This window comes from Ochotona curzoniae, unplaced genomic scaffold (assembly GCF_017591425.1).
Source record: "Ochotona curzoniae isolate NIBS_2020 unplaced genomic scaffold, NIBS_Ocur_1.0 contig_3432, whole genome shotgun sequence".
In the NCBI taxonomy this organism is placed as follows: domain Eukaryota; kingdom Metazoa; phylum Chordata; class Mammalia; order Lagomorpha; family Ochotonidae; genus Ochotona; species Ochotona curzoniae.
The window spans coordinates 14,053,849-14,072,124 of record NW_024465859.1 but is presented as its reverse complement, the minus strand read 5'-3'; the positions used below and the strand labels follow the sequence as shown (position 1 = coordinate 14,072,124).

At 39.1% G+C, this 18,276-nt stretch overlaps 1 protein-coding gene across 2 annotated transcripts in view; it reads right to left on the bottom strand.

Annotated features, from left to right (window-relative positions):
- The window catches only part of LOC121156429 (intraflagellar transport associated protein), an 83,254-nt gene that overhangs the window by 25,383 nt on the left and 39,595 nt on the right, over window positions 1-18,276 (bottom strand). For both annotated transcript variants that reach the window (XM_040980123.1, XM_040980124.1), the window contains exons 3-5: window positions 12,226-12,383; window positions 11,118-11,189; window positions 9,102-9,168 (exon numbers count right to left, since the gene is read on the bottom strand). In XM_040980123.1, coding sequence (XP_040836057.1) covers window positions 9,102-9,168; window positions 11,118-11,189; window positions 12,226-12,383 — 297 coding nt within the window. The remainder of the gene's footprint in view (window positions 1-9,101; window positions 9,169-11,117; window positions 11,190-12,225; window positions 12,384-18,276) is intronic.

Here is an 18,276-nt window from a genome sequence, read left to right as displayed (position 1 = left end):
AGAGCATACTATCTTCAAAGGAACACCACTCAGATTGACATATGATTTTTCAAAAAACATGACAAAAGAATGGGATAACATCTTTAATATGATGGAAGAAAAATAATTAAAAACCTATTAAAAATACCGGGAATATGGGATAATTCATGATTAACCCAAAATGGTAGGTAAGTGAGTGGAAAAAGCACACAGCTGGCAAGTCAGGTGAAAGACGAGATAGTCATATTAGTAAGTACATTAAATATAAATGGATGAACTTAAATACAAGGGTTCGAAAATACACTTGTGTGTGTATATAAACATGTATGTTTGCACACATGCATGCAAACATATTGTAAATACATATACATACAGATAAATAGCAGATGCTTCTAACAAGGGACATATGAGCTAAAAACTACTTTGAGGATTAAAAAAATAAGCACAAGGAGTGAAAGTAGAAACACAGAAGGCAAAAGGTTAATACCTATCCAAGGAGAGGGTGGGACCTTCACACAAGGTGCATTTGATATGAGTAAATCAAGTCCTTTACCATCCCAGAATAAAAATAAATGAGAAACACACAGAGGAGACAAAAAAAACAGAAAGCAAAATACAGGATTTATCCTGATAAGGTATTTTGCCAATGGGGCAGGTCCTGCACAACAACTGGACTTCCTATACCACAGGCTCTCCTTCCAATCTTATATCTTGGACAATACACACCTAATAGAAAGCTGTGTGATACTTATCTGGTCAAGCGTTTGCCAAACTGTTTCACACCTTGAGGGTCCCCATCCAGCTAAAAGTGTTTCTTGGAGCCTGGCAAGATAGCCTAACCACTAAAATCCTCGTTTTGCACATGTTGGGATCCCACATGGGCACCGGTTCTAATCCCAGTAGCCCCACTTCCCATCCAACTCTTTGTTTGTGGCCTGTGAAAGCAGTCGGGAATGGCCTAAAGCCTTGGGACCCTGCACTCATGAGGGAGACCCGCAAGAGGCTCCAGGTTCCTGATTTCGGGTGGGAACAGCTCCGGCAATTGCAATCACTTGGGGAGTGAAATCAACAGACAGATGAGCTTCCTGTCTCTACTCCTCTCTGTATATCTGACTTTCCAATACAAATAAAATAAATCTCATGCTTGGAATGGTGAGATCAATAGCAATTCAGAACTGTTGAACTATTGAAACCACTTGAGCAGTGTCCTTGGAGCATGCCGCACACTGAGCATGCCATCACATGCCTGTGATGGTTGGGAGGCTGGGTGTGACTTCTCCCTTTATGTTCTCCTTTCTCCCTGATACAGCAAGGAAAGAAGAGAATGTGGAAACAATGGTCTTATCCACTTTCCCCTAGCCTTTGATCCTTTGTGCCCAAATCAACTATGTAAAGATCTTCAATCAATGATCATTTTTAAAATAATAAAAAATAAAATAAAATAAAAATTATTCTTGATCACAGACCCTGTCTAGACTATGGCTCCTAATGGACAGGAGGTGCAAACACAGAAGCTATACAGCAGCCAAACAGGATAAACCCAAATAAAGTCTCTCCACTTGGGTCTCTCCACCCACATGGAGACTCAGAAGATCCTGCCTCTTGGCTTTCAGATTACCTTGGTTCTGGCTGTTGAGGCCTTTTGAACTAGTAAATGGAAGATGTCTTTCCCTGTCTTTCAAAAAAAGACACCAAGGGGTGGGTTCACATCCATCATTTTCTTTATTTCTTTACTTTTCCCTTCCAGAATGGTATCATGTTCTGAGGACTGGACAACAGGCTTGTCTCTTGGATAATATGGCTGCCCAGCTGAACCTTAATAAAACATAAAAATTGGAGAAGTAGGAACAGAGGAACATATTGAAGCAACAACTTTTTCTCTCCATGCTTTTAGTGATCAAGGAAGCAATGGAAGGAAAATCTGGAAACAGTCCTAAATAGAAAATAAATGAAACGTCTGGATTATAAATTGCTTGAAATATGCAGCTCTCACCAAGCTCAGGTCTTCACACTTGCTGCGTTTACACGGTTCCTGTACACTCCTGTCAGCCCTTTGCCTTCTTCACCCCACTCCCAGGATCTGGCCCAGATGACTCTCCCTTTCAATATCATGCTCTCAGAAGTTCCTCTGATACCACAAATTTAAGTTCTCCTGCTATAAGAGCTCATAAAATCTGGAGCAACTTGTAATCATACATTTGTAATTATATGATTAAATTTTGCATTATGCATCCTTACTCCCCAATAAAAGGATTTCCAATGAAACTGTTGAATAAAACTTGACAATATGACACTAGATTTCCCACCACTGTCTATACCTACAATGCCATGATACACCACACAACATTATGTTGGATTTGTCACTATTGCTGAAGGATATATTATTGTAATAATATGGGAGGAAATAGTGGATGAGAGGAAGGGCAGGAAGGAAGGAAAGATGGGGAAGGATCCCTATACCTACTAAACCATATCACGGAAAACAATAACAATAGATACACAAAATCTTGATGTTTAATTGATATTCACAGTCAATGAGAAATTTCCACAATGTGTTGAAAAAAATGTTAACCTGTTCATACAGCTCAAATCGTTTTTAACAGTTGGAATTTTCTTTCAATGATCTAATCACTTGTTCTTTCACAAAGGTAGACATTTCTTATAATTTCAGCAGATGTTGGGGCTAACAAAGTCAATTTATACCAAAAAAATTAATTTTTAAAAATCTGATTTTCTGATAAATTAAGAATCATACAAAGTCAACAACTTGATCTGTTTTAGTCTTTATTACTGCAGATACAATTATAGTTCTTAAATATTTGTTGAATAAGAAATTCTAACATTCTTAGGCTGCTGATATTGCTTAAAGTTTCAGATAAGAAAACAATTTCAGGAGCCAGCACAATGGCTTAACTGGCTAATCCTCCACCTCCAAGTGCCACCATTTATTGAAATACATCAGAAAGCAGTGGAGCATGCCCCAAGGCCTTGGGACCCTGTACCCATGTGACAGACCTGCAAGAGGTGCCTGACTCCTGATTTCAGATAGGCTCAACTCCAGCCTTTGTGGCCATTTGAGGAGTGAACCAGTGTATGGAAGATCTTTCTGTCTCTCCTTCTCTCTGTAAATTTTTCTTTCCAATGGAAATAAATAAGTCTTTTTTAAAAAAAGAAGAAGAAGAAGAATTTTAAACATAAAGAGGTTACTGAGTCCCTCATCTGTATCCATCTGCTCATTAACAAACTAGAAATCATTATACATGCTAGAGAACATGAAAATAAAAATCATGCAGAGCTGGCACTCGATCAACCATGGCCTAAGTACAACTGCTCATGAGGAATTATGTGTATAAGACAGTGTAGGAGATGCATATGAAATAGCCAGGCTCTAAGAAAAAGACATTAAAATACAATCTCTTCAGCCAACTACACTTGACCACATAAGCTGGGCTGCTTTGATAAACGACTAGGTAAGGAGTCAGGAGACAAAAGATGGATCTGGAAGATATTCTACAATTTGTATTTCAAGACTTAACTCTAACTCAACCCCTTTGTATGCCAATCTAACACACTCATTTTCCCATTGTGCACCTGCATTTACCCCAGAACCAAAGGAATGCCATGAGCACGTGTGAGCTGAGCTCCACATGGAGATGCCATAACACTTTCCCTGATGACACCACATACCGAACCCTGGTTATACCCCACCCTGTTTATATGTTCAATTAAGGAAACACTGCCTTCCTACCCCTAGAGGAGTCTGCTGGACTGGACAAGGCAGCCCGCTATACCCTCTTTGTCTGCCTCTCTCCTTCCCTCTCCCTCCAGCTCTCCCACAGCAACTGTCTCTCCTCTTTTTGGTCGCCTGCACTCATGCCTGAATGTGCATTCACTCTCTAAATAAATCCTGTTCCTATTTGGTACTTTACATATTTCCCTGTGGATTTTCATCTTAAGGAAGGTGGGGGAGCAGGGCGAGCAAGGCAAGATCCTGAAATAAAACAACCTGGAAGTATATTCCCCAAATTAATAAGGCCCAAAAAAATGAGAAATGAGCTGTCCTAATATAACAGCCTCAGCATAGTAACTACTCCAACTAAAAACAACTTTGTTGGATAAGTTTGAGGAAGCTTGCCTGGGGCACGAAAATCACCAAACTAACCACCTTATCTTAGAGTCAAAGGGGAAAAGTAGTTAAAACTTGATGTCAAATAAGCACAGGGCACCAAGCTTCATGACAAAGGCTACAAAGGCTCAATACCCTCACACACACTTGGGTCCACTCATTCACTTTTCCTACTTGCCCTGCCAAATGGATAAACCAAATATTGGGCAAGAATTATGTTTCTGAATCATGGAGGGTATATTTAAGAGTAAATAGGTGAATAAACAAACTCAGTGGCAGAAAAACAATGTACAACCCACTTCATGGTTGCCCAAGGCAAAGCTGCTGCTTCAACAATAACAGAATCTAATCAGTAAACCTCCCAGCTGCCAAAATTATACAAGCAACTTGACTATTTAAAATGTCACATTTCCCATCTGATATAAATATTTGCCTTCTGCTCACATTCCTGAAGTGTAATACAAATTAGGTCCAAACTAAAATTCACCTTGGCACAAACTATTTCATTTCTTTTTTCCTTTCAAGGGACCCAGATTGTGCATTATAGAAATGTGAAACTCTAGTGTAATTAAAACAAATCACCGGAGCCTGGGTCGGTTTTCAGCCTAGGCTTTTTGAACATTATTTTACATGCAGGATTGGCTTGACCAGTATATTCAACTCCACCGAGACTAGGTTCAACTTCAACAACTTCTAATACACAATCATAAGGCCACCTGCTATTGTATTTCAGGAGAAAATAACAGTAACATTTTTTCAAATTTTATAAATAAAATCCAGTAGCCATAAAGCCCAACTCAAAAAAAAAAAAATGTTTATAAAAGATTAATGAAAAAGAAAAAAAGAGCCAATTTAAAAGACAGACATGACCAAAGTCTTTTTTGGGGAGGGTGGGGGAGGGGCATGTCTGTTTGTAGCAGTATACATACCACTTCATTGCTGGCAAGAAGAAATTTAAACCATCACAAAAGTCCCCAACGCACACACACTTTTCTGCCTTCCTATAAAGGCTTTTATATAACAACTGTATATGCAGTTTGGAACCATTTGTTGGGGGGAGTGGGGTGCTAAAGCCACTCCTGGGTTTGAAGGGGGCCATTGCAAGATGGTGGCTGGCCCAGGGCCAGGAGGCGGAGCTGGTCTCACCAGCAGGTAAACAGGAAGTCACAGGGATAGGCTAATGCCCCCGCTGCGATTACTGGCCTATCATGTAGCACCAAGTGGACCCATGGGGAGAAGTGATTGGTGGAAAAGGATATAAAAGTAGCCAGTAAAAGCTAGGCGAGGACAGGGACAGACGGACGGACAGGACAGAGGGTTACATTGTGAGGAGACTGGGGAGCGATGAGGAGAAATACTCGAGAATGAAGCAGAGAGTACGGGAAGAAATGTGGGAAGAAGGGTGGTGGAAAACAGGAGGAAAGGTGGTAGAAGAAGCAGGAGGAAAGCTAAGGCCAATGGGGACAGGCGTGGCAGAGAGAAGGATTTAAACACAGCCACTTTTGGCAATAAGGGGTCTGGGTGCGGTGCCAGCTTTTCCTGGACCCTCAAGGGTAAGCCTCGTCATTTTAGTGTCGCCACTGCTAGGCAGCAATGACAATTCATCTCCAAGAAGTACCCTCAGAGTAGTTCTACTGGAAGTTCCTTGGGAGCTGTTTAAAATACAGGTCACTAGACACTGTAAGAATTAGACATAAAGGAGCAAAACCCAGGAATCTTCATTTTTAACACTTTTCTTCCCACATCACCAAAAACTCAAAACAGTGTAGTTGTCCTACAAATGTAGTCCTGAAGTCTTTAGACTTCCCTTCTAACCAAACTAAAGCCACTACACTGCTCTTATAGGAACCTGAGTCACCTGAAGTATTCAAGCCAGAGACCCTGAAAATCCAAGATGTAAGCACATCATACTAGTTGGTTTTTTAGTTTAAGTATTTTTTATAAACGTGAAATAGTCAACAATTTCATGTAGTGCAGAGATCCAGTTCTAAAAATATACGGATGTTACCTAGCCCCTCCTTAGCTCTTTCTTAAATTTTGCACTAACATTTTTCTTATACTTTAGACAGAGGTTTAATTCTCCATTAAACAAAGATTTCAACAAGTAAGAGCAGAAACATCACTGTTAATGGGGATACAGACAAGGGCTCTAAACAGTAATCAAATTCCATGATTTCAACATTATTCTTTCTTATACTCCACCTATGAGATAACACAGGTCAATAAAGGGATATTTGTCTTTTGGGGTCTGGTTTATTTTACTAAGCATTATGGACCCCCAAATTTCACATTGAATCTGTTACAAACTAATTTAAAATTAAAAACAAACAGAAAGGCAGACAATAAGAACAAAGCTTGTGAGGATGTGGAGAAAAAGGTACTCTAATATTGTATTAGTAGTAATCTAAACTGATATAAACATCAGGGAAAGCAGTATGGAGATTCCTCAGAAATCTAAACAAATCTATCATATGACCCAGCCATCCCTTCCTGCGGATTTAACAAAAGGAAGTGAAATCAGTATACAAAGGAGTTACCTATATCCCATGTTAGTAACATCTCAACTCACCACAGATGTTGTGGCTAGGTTGGGTCAAAAATTCCTATTCCAGGTTCTTGCCTCTTAAAGAAGCATCCTAAGTACAGGGACAAAGACAGTGTACAAACTAATGAAGCTTACTACAAAAGTGAAGAAGCCATATATATCTGAGTGTGCACATGCACACACACACAAACACACACACACACGGTCCTCTAAACAATACAGTAGGTAAGGAAGGGGAAGCAAGGAGAGGAGTGTTTTCCACCCCGAGTCCTCTGGGTCCATAGGGAAATAAAATGAAAAAAAAAAAAAAGAAAGAGAGCCCTTCTTCATTATGGGCTCTTAAAAGGCTCCAAAAGGGGGTGGTTATGTGGTGCTGCCTCCCCCCGGACCCCAGGTACCAGGTAAGGGGAGAGATTTCTTGGAATGAGGTCACTTGGCTGACAGGTGGATGGACAGCATTACATGGGGTGGGGATAGGCGTGGCTTCCACCTTGTGACTAGTGAGCTGTCACCTTGTGACTAGCTAGTGAGCTGCCTATCTTATATCTCAGTCACTATAGAAGGCAGTATAGAGATTCCTCAGACATGTAAAAATAGATCTACCATATGACCCAGCAATCCCAACCCTGGAAATACAGCCAAAGGAAATTTAATCAGCATATGAGGAGGTTACCTGTACCCTCTTGTTCATAGTAGTTCAACTCACAGTAGATAAATTACAGAACCTAGATGTGTATCAGCTAATGATGAGATAAGGAAATATCTGGTCACATATATATATATATTTTTTCTTGATTTTGTGGCAGCTAGTATGTAGAATTTTTTAAAATATTGCTGCTATTGTGGCATACCAAACTAAACCTCCATCTGCAACGCAAGTATCCCTCGTGAGCACTGGTTTACTTTTTGTCTGCTCCATTTCCAATCCAGTTCCTTGCTAATGTTCCTTGGAAAGTAGAGTAAGTTGGGCCCAAGTTGTTGGGCCCCTGTAACCACCTGTCATGCCTGGAAGAAGCTCTGGGTTTCTGTGATTGGTCTGACTCAGCCTTGTCCATTATGGCCACTTGGGGAGTGAACCAGCAGATGAAAGGTTTTCCCTGTGTGTCTCTGCTTTCCTCTCTCTAACTCTTCCTTTCAAACAAAAATTCAATATATATGAAGAAAACTGACACCTTGCTATTTGATGATTATTTCTAACACTTGTCTGTTCTCTAGAGAACAGTGGTTTCTCTTTATATTTAATGACTTGCTACTTAGTGGAAGATTGAACCCGTGACTATAAAGTAAATTGAAAGTGTATTCCCACAATGCAGAACCTGGGGTGCAGCACATAATGGCTCAAGTAGTTGGGTCCTGCCACCCATGAAGGAGACCAAGACTGAGGCAGCCTTGCCTATTCCCAATTATTTTAGCCATTTGATGAATGAACTCTAGTGAATGGGGACTAATGCTCTCATTCCCATGCCCTAATCTCATTCTTTTTCTCTGCCTCTCAATATACCAGAAAGTCTTTACAATTTGTTTAACATGCCCATGTCTAATTACCATAGGTTCTCCCAATCCCAGCAAAGAACTTAAAGCAGGGGCTTGTTTAATTTAACAGAGTCCCCGATGTTCCCTAACCAACTATACTCAGCCACGTTAACTCCAGTTTGTACATAAACCATCTCCTGAGGACAATAATGCCAATTACTCACGTTTATCACCACCTAAAGGCTGTGACCAATAGTCAAACACCAGTAACTAAACACCACAGAAATCGCCCCTTCCCTCACATTTCATATGGACAACTCAGAGACTCCTGTGTATTGAATTAGCAATGATTTGGTTTCAGTATGAATGACCCTACTTTTGGACATATTTCCAAGTCCTCTGAGCTGCCAATGGTGTGCACACTTACATGGAAACATTAATCAGGAAAAGAATGCACAATGCATATAAACACCAATGGATTGTCATAAGCCTCTTTTGTTCAGCACATACGGAAACTGCCACAGAAGAAACTTAGAACCTGTCCTTAAGTTTCAATTTACATATTTAACCAATATATCTAAAAGCAAGAATTTGCATTTTGTTGTTTTTGTTTGGATGATCTGATATTTTAATGATCTCTATAATCAATTCATATTTATGTTCCTCAAAAATAATCTCAATTTACAAATTGTTCTTTTGTGAAATTAGGAATTGATTTTTACAATGACTCTGTACACTTGAGACAATCAGTGCTGTCTCATGGTGACCTGGGGAGAAGGCATCATCTTTATCTCCAATCATGAACAAAGACTTTCGCATCTTCAGGACAATTTGACCTTTCATCTGAAATCTTTGTTGTTAAATCAGAAATTGCAGAACCTCAACTCTAAGGATGTGAAAATAGGGATCATAAAAAAAAAAAGCTGTTCCTAGTTTCTACAAAGAGGTTAAACAATAGAGAGAGGAACAAAATCATACCCTTGCTCAGGGGAGGCTTAATCTCTTCATCCACATCTACATCTTCTACATCTCGAACACTGTGTACCTAGAAAAGGATTAACACCAGTTTTATGTATGTTAGGCTTGCAAACATGCAACGAGGAGTCAGTGAATCCACTCTCAGCTGAGCAGCTGGATCTGTACTGATGAACTCTTGAGTCCCAGCTCAAAACCTTCCCAGAAACATCTGAAAAAAAGCAATGAATCTGGAAGTTGCCCTGAATGTCTCTGAACACCATAGTCAGATCACTATAATGAAAGAGAAATAACAGTGTTCAAAAAAGGAACTTCACTGCAGAGTCTGTCCCAGAACACACGTGTAACAGCAGCATGACAATCCTACACAATGCTTTTGCTCCTTTGGTTTTGTTTTATTTACTGTTGCTTCCCAAGCAACTGGTGGTTGTGGTTCTGGCTATTATCCTAACAGCATGCTTTCCTGCAGCACTCTGAAGAATCAAGGGGAAGAAATTAAAGGGAGCAGGAGAGAAAGGTTCATTCAAAACAAAAACACCCTGCTTTGGGTAAGTCACAAAAGAGGTGAGCAGGGCAAAAATCAAGTGTTTGCTCTTTGAGCAGATAAAACTGAAAATTACTTCAAAGTGAAAAGCAGAGCAAATGACCTTTGCAAATACAATAGCAGCATTTCAATGAACCGCTGTTCCACAGGTAATACAATTTCCCACTGCAAGCTGACAATGAGATATTTTAGATTAACAAAATGGTAACATTTCAGACATGAACTAATTCGTCTCAGGTGAATATCAAACAGTACAAATAAGGAAATGATTCCACCATTGCTATGAATGACATCCAGCAAAGGCCTAACTCTGAGAAGCCTTTTTCTGCTCATGACCTTAACTTGTGCAAAAAGAAATACCTTAGAATTACACATTTATATTTCATAATTCCAATTCAAAAGACAAGTGTTTTGTCCCCTGGTTCTACTTGCTAGACCATGGTCGTTTCACGGAAATGTCAGATGGCAGTTGCATTCCTTATAAGTATATAACTGTAGTCATTGCTTGGTTTCCATGTCACAGAAATTTATCTTCCATATGTGATGGTTTCAGCACTAAAATTTTAGAATCTTATGTTATACTGTCACTTATTGGCAAATACCAAAGGGGACTAGTGTCATGTTTCTCTATCAAAATGTCCCTTATATTTATTAAGTCTTAAGAAAAAATAGCCAGAACCCACACAACAAAGAATAGTTTAAGATACTCAAACACCAGTTAAAAAAAAAAAAAGTAAAGACAAAACCTGCTGCCGTCTTCATAGTTTGTGTAAAAGCAGATTATGGGGAACAGAGCTAGGGCACAGCAAGTTAAACTACTGCTTAAGGGGCATCTCACATAGACACATAGAGGTACCATTTGCAATCCATTTTCCTGTTAATGTACCTGGGAAAACAGCAGAAAAATGGCATAAATTCTTGAGCCCCTGCCATCTATGTGGGAAACTCAGATGAAGCTCTTGACTCCCAGCTGCAGCCTGGACCAGCCCAGGCTATTGGGAGTCATCCAGGGAGTGAAGCAGTGTATGGAAAAATCGATCTCTCTCTCTTTAAAGAATAGCGTAGGAGCCAGTGCCATGGGATAGTACGCTAATCATCGTCTTGCAACATCATTATCCCACATGGGTACCAGTTTTGAGTCCCAGTTGCCCTACTTTGGATCCAGTTCCCTGTTTATTGCCTAGCAAAGCAGCAGAAATTAGCCCAATTCTTGGGCCCCTGCACCCATATAGGACACCTGGAGGAAACTCCTGGTTCCTGGCTTCAGATGGGCCCATCTCTAGCCATTGCAGCCATTTGCGAAATAAACCAAAGGATGGAAGATATCTCTCCCTCATGTCTGTAACTCTTTCAAATACAAACAAAATAAATCTTTTAGCATGACATAACAAATGAGTTCTGTGATTTTTGTTTAGTTTTGTGTATCTATTTGTGTGAGCCTGGATTTTTTCTATTAAAGTTAATTCATACCTTACCTTCATTCGCCTTGCCTGACTCAGGTCACCTTGAAGGGAACTGCCAAGTGTTTGACCTTCATCCATCACTATCTGAAAACATAGTGAGAATACACTGAAGAAAAATCGACATAAACAAACTGGCCTCATAACTATGCTGACTGAATATTTGTGATAGTCTAGATTCACTAAGCCATAGGAGTTTAGGGAATGGGTTTCAGGAGGTCTGACTTCCACTTCTCAGCTCTATATTCATCCATCGTCTAACAGGGTGGACTGGATTATTTAACTCCAGAGTTCTCACATGTAATACAGGAAGATCTCTACCTCCTTTCTCATTACAATGAACCTCCAGTGAACAAATCAGGGAACACCAATGTAACATTTTTAGGTCAATATAACAAAATCCCATTCAACAAGTGCAAGTGAGGAGTGAATTCACCCAGGGGAAAAGATTCATATTTCATAATCACATCATGGGAAGCTGGTCTAGAAATAAAAAATTACTGGCTTGTGCTCCTATAAGGACATTTTTTTTTTTGCTACCCTGTATAAAATAATATTTCTTCTACAATTTTGTCACCCTTATCAGAGAAAAGACATAATAAAGCAGCAACTACAAATGCAAATGGCTTTAAAAGTACAACAGCTTCCACTACAATCCCTTGATAATTAAAAACTAAGGGAGAATATGAATAGAACCTATAAAATCCTGAAGACTGGAAAAGACACCAATCAACATTTATGTACTAAATTTTATAGAAATAAGAAAATAGATTTTACATTATGTCTGAAAGAAATGATTCTAGGATAAGTCAGGGAAAGTCCCATTTTACCGAATTAAAAAGAGAACTCTTTTATCCAAAATATGAAATGATCTAAAGGATATAGTTTATGAATAGAAGATTCTTAAGAGTTTGCTAATGAAAACTGAAGACAATCAAAATACCATCATAAGCTGAAATCAAGGAAATGTATAGTCGCTTTCAATAAAGTGCTCCAATGGCATCCCAGATTTAGGAATTACCATCCCAATAGCTGTCTAATGTTTCTCTACGCCTTTCTTTTTTCAGTCCATAAAGATTACTTCCTCTTCTCAGACTGCTTTTAGAAATGTGTATGGCATTACCTGTTCTTCCGAACATTGTGAACAAGTATGAAGAAAGGTGGTCTTATTTCTCAGACAGCGGTGGTCATTTCGTTCATTTTCACGAGTGAATTTTACTAAGGGAAATATTTTTTCTGAAGAATTGGTTCCAAATGCTTCCCGTTTGGTCCCATCATCCTCTGAAAAAAATAAGCAGTATAGTAGTAGAAAACATCTTCCACACTCAATTTGGCTTACTTCATTCATGTATTGCAAAACTTTCTTCCAACAAGTTTGCAAATAACCATACAACTGAATGTTTAAGTCCGTAAGCACTCTTTACTTTAAAAAGTTACTTCAAAACAGGCATGGAAATGCAACACTATTTCCTTCAACATTCAAAATGTTTATTATATGTCTACGTTGTATCTGTTTAGCACAGTTCTTGGCCACTGTTGAAAGATCAATTTAGTATTTGCAAAACTATCCCATTTTCTTTTCTAAATGTGAAGGATTTCTCCTTTATGTCGAAGATCAGATGATTTCCAAAAAAAAAAAAATATTTTAAGAGAAAAAAAAAGCAATCATGAAAAACATTAAAATTCCACAAACCAGAAAAGCCAGAACACATTTTTTCCATCACATTTTCTAATCTTCTTTTGCATCAATGTACTTCTAAACATCAAAACAGAATCATATAAAATATGTTATATTGCAACTCAATTGCCAGAAATATTTTTCTTTTTCCTTTGCAACACTGAACTTTCTTCTCTGTAATTTTCATAGTTACATAGAATTCCATCATATAAAATATAATTCCTTATTCTCCACTGCTTAAAATACTAAAAATGAGTATCTCTGCACTAAATTCACAATTACCTCCTGAGCCAGGAAGAAGTCTAAGATTAATCCTAAATTAAGAGACTGAGAGAACTAGGATATCGTGATGCTACTAACAAAAACTTGAGGGAGAAACAAAACCGAGTAAGCTTGGTGCAAGACAACGAACTGAGGTTGGCTATGCTGCATTTGAGCACCTGGTACAAACCATGGTGGAAATCACTGAAGAATTGCAGCTGCAAATGCAGGCTGATAAGTGGGAAAGATATCAGATATAATTAAGTATTAATTATCAATTACATGAAGAAAATGGCTTAATCCACAAAATTATGTTTTAAATCAGTATTTTTAAAGTTAAGGAGTTAACATTCATGGAGGGTTATCCTTCATGAATACCCCATCAATTGTTTCATCTAATGTTTGTAACACTCTTAGAAGTAGGTGCTGTTACCACCTCAGCTTTATAGAAAAACAAATCAAAGCCAACAGAATAATTAAGTAACTTAATTCACCAGGCTATATACCTGGTGAGTAGCAGAGTAGGGGTATAAACTCTGGTATTCTGGCCCTAGAATCCATTTTCCTGACCGCTGTGCTTTGTTAACTACAACAATAAAGCAGATGATTAGGAAAAGTCCTGAGAAAATAAAACAAATTTAAAAATTCAGGGGAAAAAATGTATGCAGAAAGCAAAGACTAAAAGCTTACAACACTTGGAGAGGGTCTGGGGCTCCAAACTAGATTTTTCAAGCGGGACCTTTCTTACTGTAAATGACAATAAAAACAGGAATTCATGTCGATGGAGTACTGAAGGAATTCTAAAGCAGACAAGTGGCTGAAATCATGTGATTCCTGGTTTTGGGAATCCAATTCCATTCCTTATGATCTCTAACCATGAAAATATCCCAGAGTAGCACGGATTAACTTACCTGTGAACTCAGGCAGATCCAAACTAAAGGGTTATAAGACAGCTTAGTCCAGCAAAGCAATATTATTTGTTTCTCTGGAACTGTCAGTTGCACAGTGTCAAAAGAAGGGAGGTTCATTTGGTTGTAATGATTACAGTCCGGTACAAATCCATTTGGTCTGCTTCTGAATGCCCCATCATTGACACTGTTAAGACTATGGAGATTTCCTCAGGACATTAACACACATATTCTGTTGTGGAATAGATATAAGATAGTCTGTAACACCATTAATAATTTAGAGAGGACAAGGTATAGTGGCACAGGAGATTAAACAACTACTGTCTTCCTTCACATTCCCTACTTTAGCACTGGTTCAAGTCCCAGCTGCTTCACTTCCAAACCAACTTCCTGTTAATGCATCCCAGGAAGAAGATGATGGCTCAAGAGCCTGGACCGCTACAACCCACATGAGAGACCCAGAGGTAGTTTCACACTCCTGGATTCAGTTTGGCCCCTAGCTGTTGTGGGTATCTAAGAAGTGAACCAGGAGATAGATAGATAGATAGATAGATTATCGATTAGCACTACTGGTAGATAGATAGATAAATTGTAGTCTACTAGATAGATATATTTAACACGACAAAGGCAGCCAATCATGAGTTACCGAATGACACTGAAATCATTGAGCATATGTGCTGCTAGAGCACTTCAGGATGCAGTAGGTTCTGAAAATGGCAATGGGGCGCTGAACTTGTCTCTGGATGTGGAGTTGTTAGCGCCTGGACTGAGTTATGCCATAGATAGATCTATCTATCTCTATCTATCTATCTATCTATCTATCTATCTATCTATCTATCTCTCCACCTCTATCTTCTCTCATTTAGGGTCTCTAAAATAAATAACTAAACATCTTTAAAAAAAAATTAAGCCATACAAGGTTTATACAAATACTGAGTGCATCACTTTTCCTTAAAAAAGTTCAGCTCTATCAACTACAATCTCCTAGACTTGCTCTCTACTGCTTCCCACGCACCACAGCAGTGACATAGCAGAAGTTTACTTGCAAAAAAAAGTAAAGGGATGTCTGAAAAGGGATGATTTCCATTGGTTCTCACAATCACTCCAGGTATTCCTCTGTCATTCATCTGATAAAACCCCAGGTTGTTGGACAGGTAACCAAATCAAACTCTTTATCAAAGGCTCCTTATCAAGAGCAAAATACAAACTAAATCCCAGCTGCTTATGCTGAGGGTGAACTCCTAGTTGGGTCTCAAATCCGGCAAAACTTCTTGTTCACTCTTTTCGTAAACAAAGTTTTCATTTTTAAAACACCAAGAGAAGCACAAAATATTTACTCTTTGTTATTAAACTAAGTTTAAAACTCCTTCCTGAACTTTGAAGTTAGTTTCACAAGAATACATACTCCATCCCTCCAAAGAGTCACAAGGGCTCCTTACAAAGGCTTTTTTTTTTTTCATTTTTCTTAAAGTGAGTAAATAATAAATAACTTGGCAGGGTAAGATGGGGGTAAGGGGAGTTATTTTTCAATATGATAATGTCAAAATGGCAGATGTTGGTACAACCTAGAGTCTGAAGTGGACGAAAGCTGATTAGAGAGCCCACAGGCTGCTTGCGGAGTTATGCCAGTGGCAATCCAAACGTGCCAACTAATGGCTCCACTCATCTTCTCCTGCTTCTGTCTTTTCATCAGAGTCCTTTTCCACCCTTTCATCTTATCATTAATGTTTCTCGCTTTGAAATAAGTGTCAGACATAATACAGTTTAGAAATTTAACAGCAATATTTCAGAGAACAAGCAGGTTTATTGAAACGTTCAAGAGCATTTCTTTGGACATTTCGAAGTCAAAACTCCAATACAGACATGACAAAAGTTTTTCAAAAGTTTTTTGATGGTTTCATTATTCAGAAGCAATGGAGTTGCAATTTTCTTTTGAAACCAAACAGACGAGCTTCCAACGGATCTGCGCATGAGGCTACCACTACACATACAGAGTCTAATTTCAGACCAAAGAAAAAGGTTACGCTGCTTGAAACAGTTGCAAGTTTTGATGCCTTGATAAATTAGACAGTAACCACATATTGATTATACATCTTCCAGATAAAACGGATGATTTTCAGAGCACTCAATTTTGAAAGAAACTTCTTAAAAAAAAAAAAAATCAGTTTCCTCCATACAACGGACCAGGGTCTGGGACCTGAGAAACACGTGTGGTAGTTTTCTCAGTTCAGCAGAGGCAGCATCAGAATTCAAGACCAAATCCCATCGGCAGCCTTGGAATGTCTGTACTTCGGCACTACAGTCGATAGCAATATAAATCAAGAGCATGTTCTCAGTCATGATGAGATATTGAGTACACTGCTAGAAGGAAAGAAAAATTCATGGGAGGGGAAATTGTGTGCAACACCAGGCGGTTGCAACAAGGCGTCTGCAAAGAGAACAGGGGATGGACTATCACACTCTAACAAGGCTGTGTACTTTGAGAGTCAGGAGGTGCCTTTCACATTATACTCCTAGCCTACAGCCATGTTTCTCTGGGTAATAATATTTGCTCCTGATATTTGCCCAGAACAACTCCTTCTCTCCACTTCTTGGTCACATGGCTCCTTGGTATGTGGTCTCCCCTGGAGCGAGAGTCGTTAGGATTAAATAAGCAATTTAAAAACCAATCAATCATAAATCAGGATAAATCCAAAGTAGCTAAATTCGGCACACGAATGTTTTGTCTAAATTCCCTGTATAGTGTTCTGAATTCCAACTGTTTTATGTTCTTCATTTGAAAGGGCACAGGGAGGAGAGGACTGCCTCAGCCTGGCCAGCCAGGGATAATTGTGCTTTCCCCGAGGCTGGATGATAATTGACTCATTATTCACAGTCATAGCCATCAACCTGCCAAGGCACAAATGCATAAGCCTGGCCTGCAAAAACGGGTGTCAAAAGCCCTAGATGAGGGACAAAAGAGCTGCACGTTGAAAGTTTTGAGATGCCCACTGTTTAGGCACTTGGAGAACATAAAGTTACTAAAAATTTATTTTCAGGAAGCTAATCCATGACAGTTGCATTATGTAGCTTGTTTTTAATTCACAAGTTATATTCTGGGCATCAACTATGCGCAAGGTGATAAGATGGGTAAGATCCCAACCCTATCATTAACTTTAGTTTACCAAATGGTGATTTAAGCCATATATACAAGGGGCAAAAATAGAAAGTACCCACGGCCGACTGTGTGGAAAGTACAAAACCAGAAAATGGTAAAATTATAATGGGTTTTGGAAATCCATCCAAATCTCACATAGGAATGGGACACCCAAATGAACTCTCAAAGACGGCGAGAATTTTAATAGCTGAGCATTGTGAAGCGGTTATTCCACAAGAGGGAAATGTTCTAAGCAATGCCCCAAAGGTGGGAAAGCACAGACCCCGAGATCACCAAACGTTCCAGGAAGGCACACCACACATTTAGTGACACACAGGCAAGACCTAAGTGAGCGCCCTGGCAAGAACACTGTGAATTTAACTTCCTGTAGCTCCAAAAACTCTAACTCAGCAAGGCTGCTTGTGACACTGCCTACTTAAGGTAGAATCTGCTGGATTTGAGAAGTTCATTTGTCTTTTCCAATAGTCCTTCCTTCTTCTACTTAAAAGTTGCAAGTCTATGCAAAAATCATTTTCCATATATGAAATATCTACAGATGAATAACAGCCTTCTAGCTCTCGGCCAAATCCAGAGTCACAAGACTACATGCCTGTGTGGAGAAGCACCCATGGTAAGAGCCTAAGTACTCAAAACAATAGTGCTACTTCTTCCCAGCTTCGTTGATGTATAACTTACATAACATGAAATTCACTCACTGTAAGTGTAATGCTTTTCAGTAAATACACAGAGTTAGACAACAATTACAGTTCAAGTTGTAGAACGTTTCCATAACCCCAAAAGGGCCTAGTCCCCATCTGTTGTCACTCACCATTCCTATCTCCAACCACAGCCACTCATTCGCCTACTTTTTGTTGTAGATGTGCCTTTTCTAAGCATGCCATATAAATGGAATCATATGTTATGTTAGCTTTCTTATGTCTAGTTCATTTAAGAGACAGAAAGACACAAAGACAGAAATAGCATGATCCCATTGCCTGGTTCACCCTCTAAATGCCAGCAATGTGCAGGGCTGGGCCAGCCCAAACCTGGTCTCAATCCAAGTCTCCCATGTAAGTGATACACTCAAATACTGGAGTTGTCACCACTACCTCTGAGGGTATGCATTAGCAGGAAGGAGGAGAAAAACACTGGATTCTGGTATCAAGCCCAGAAACTCTGATAGGGGAGCAT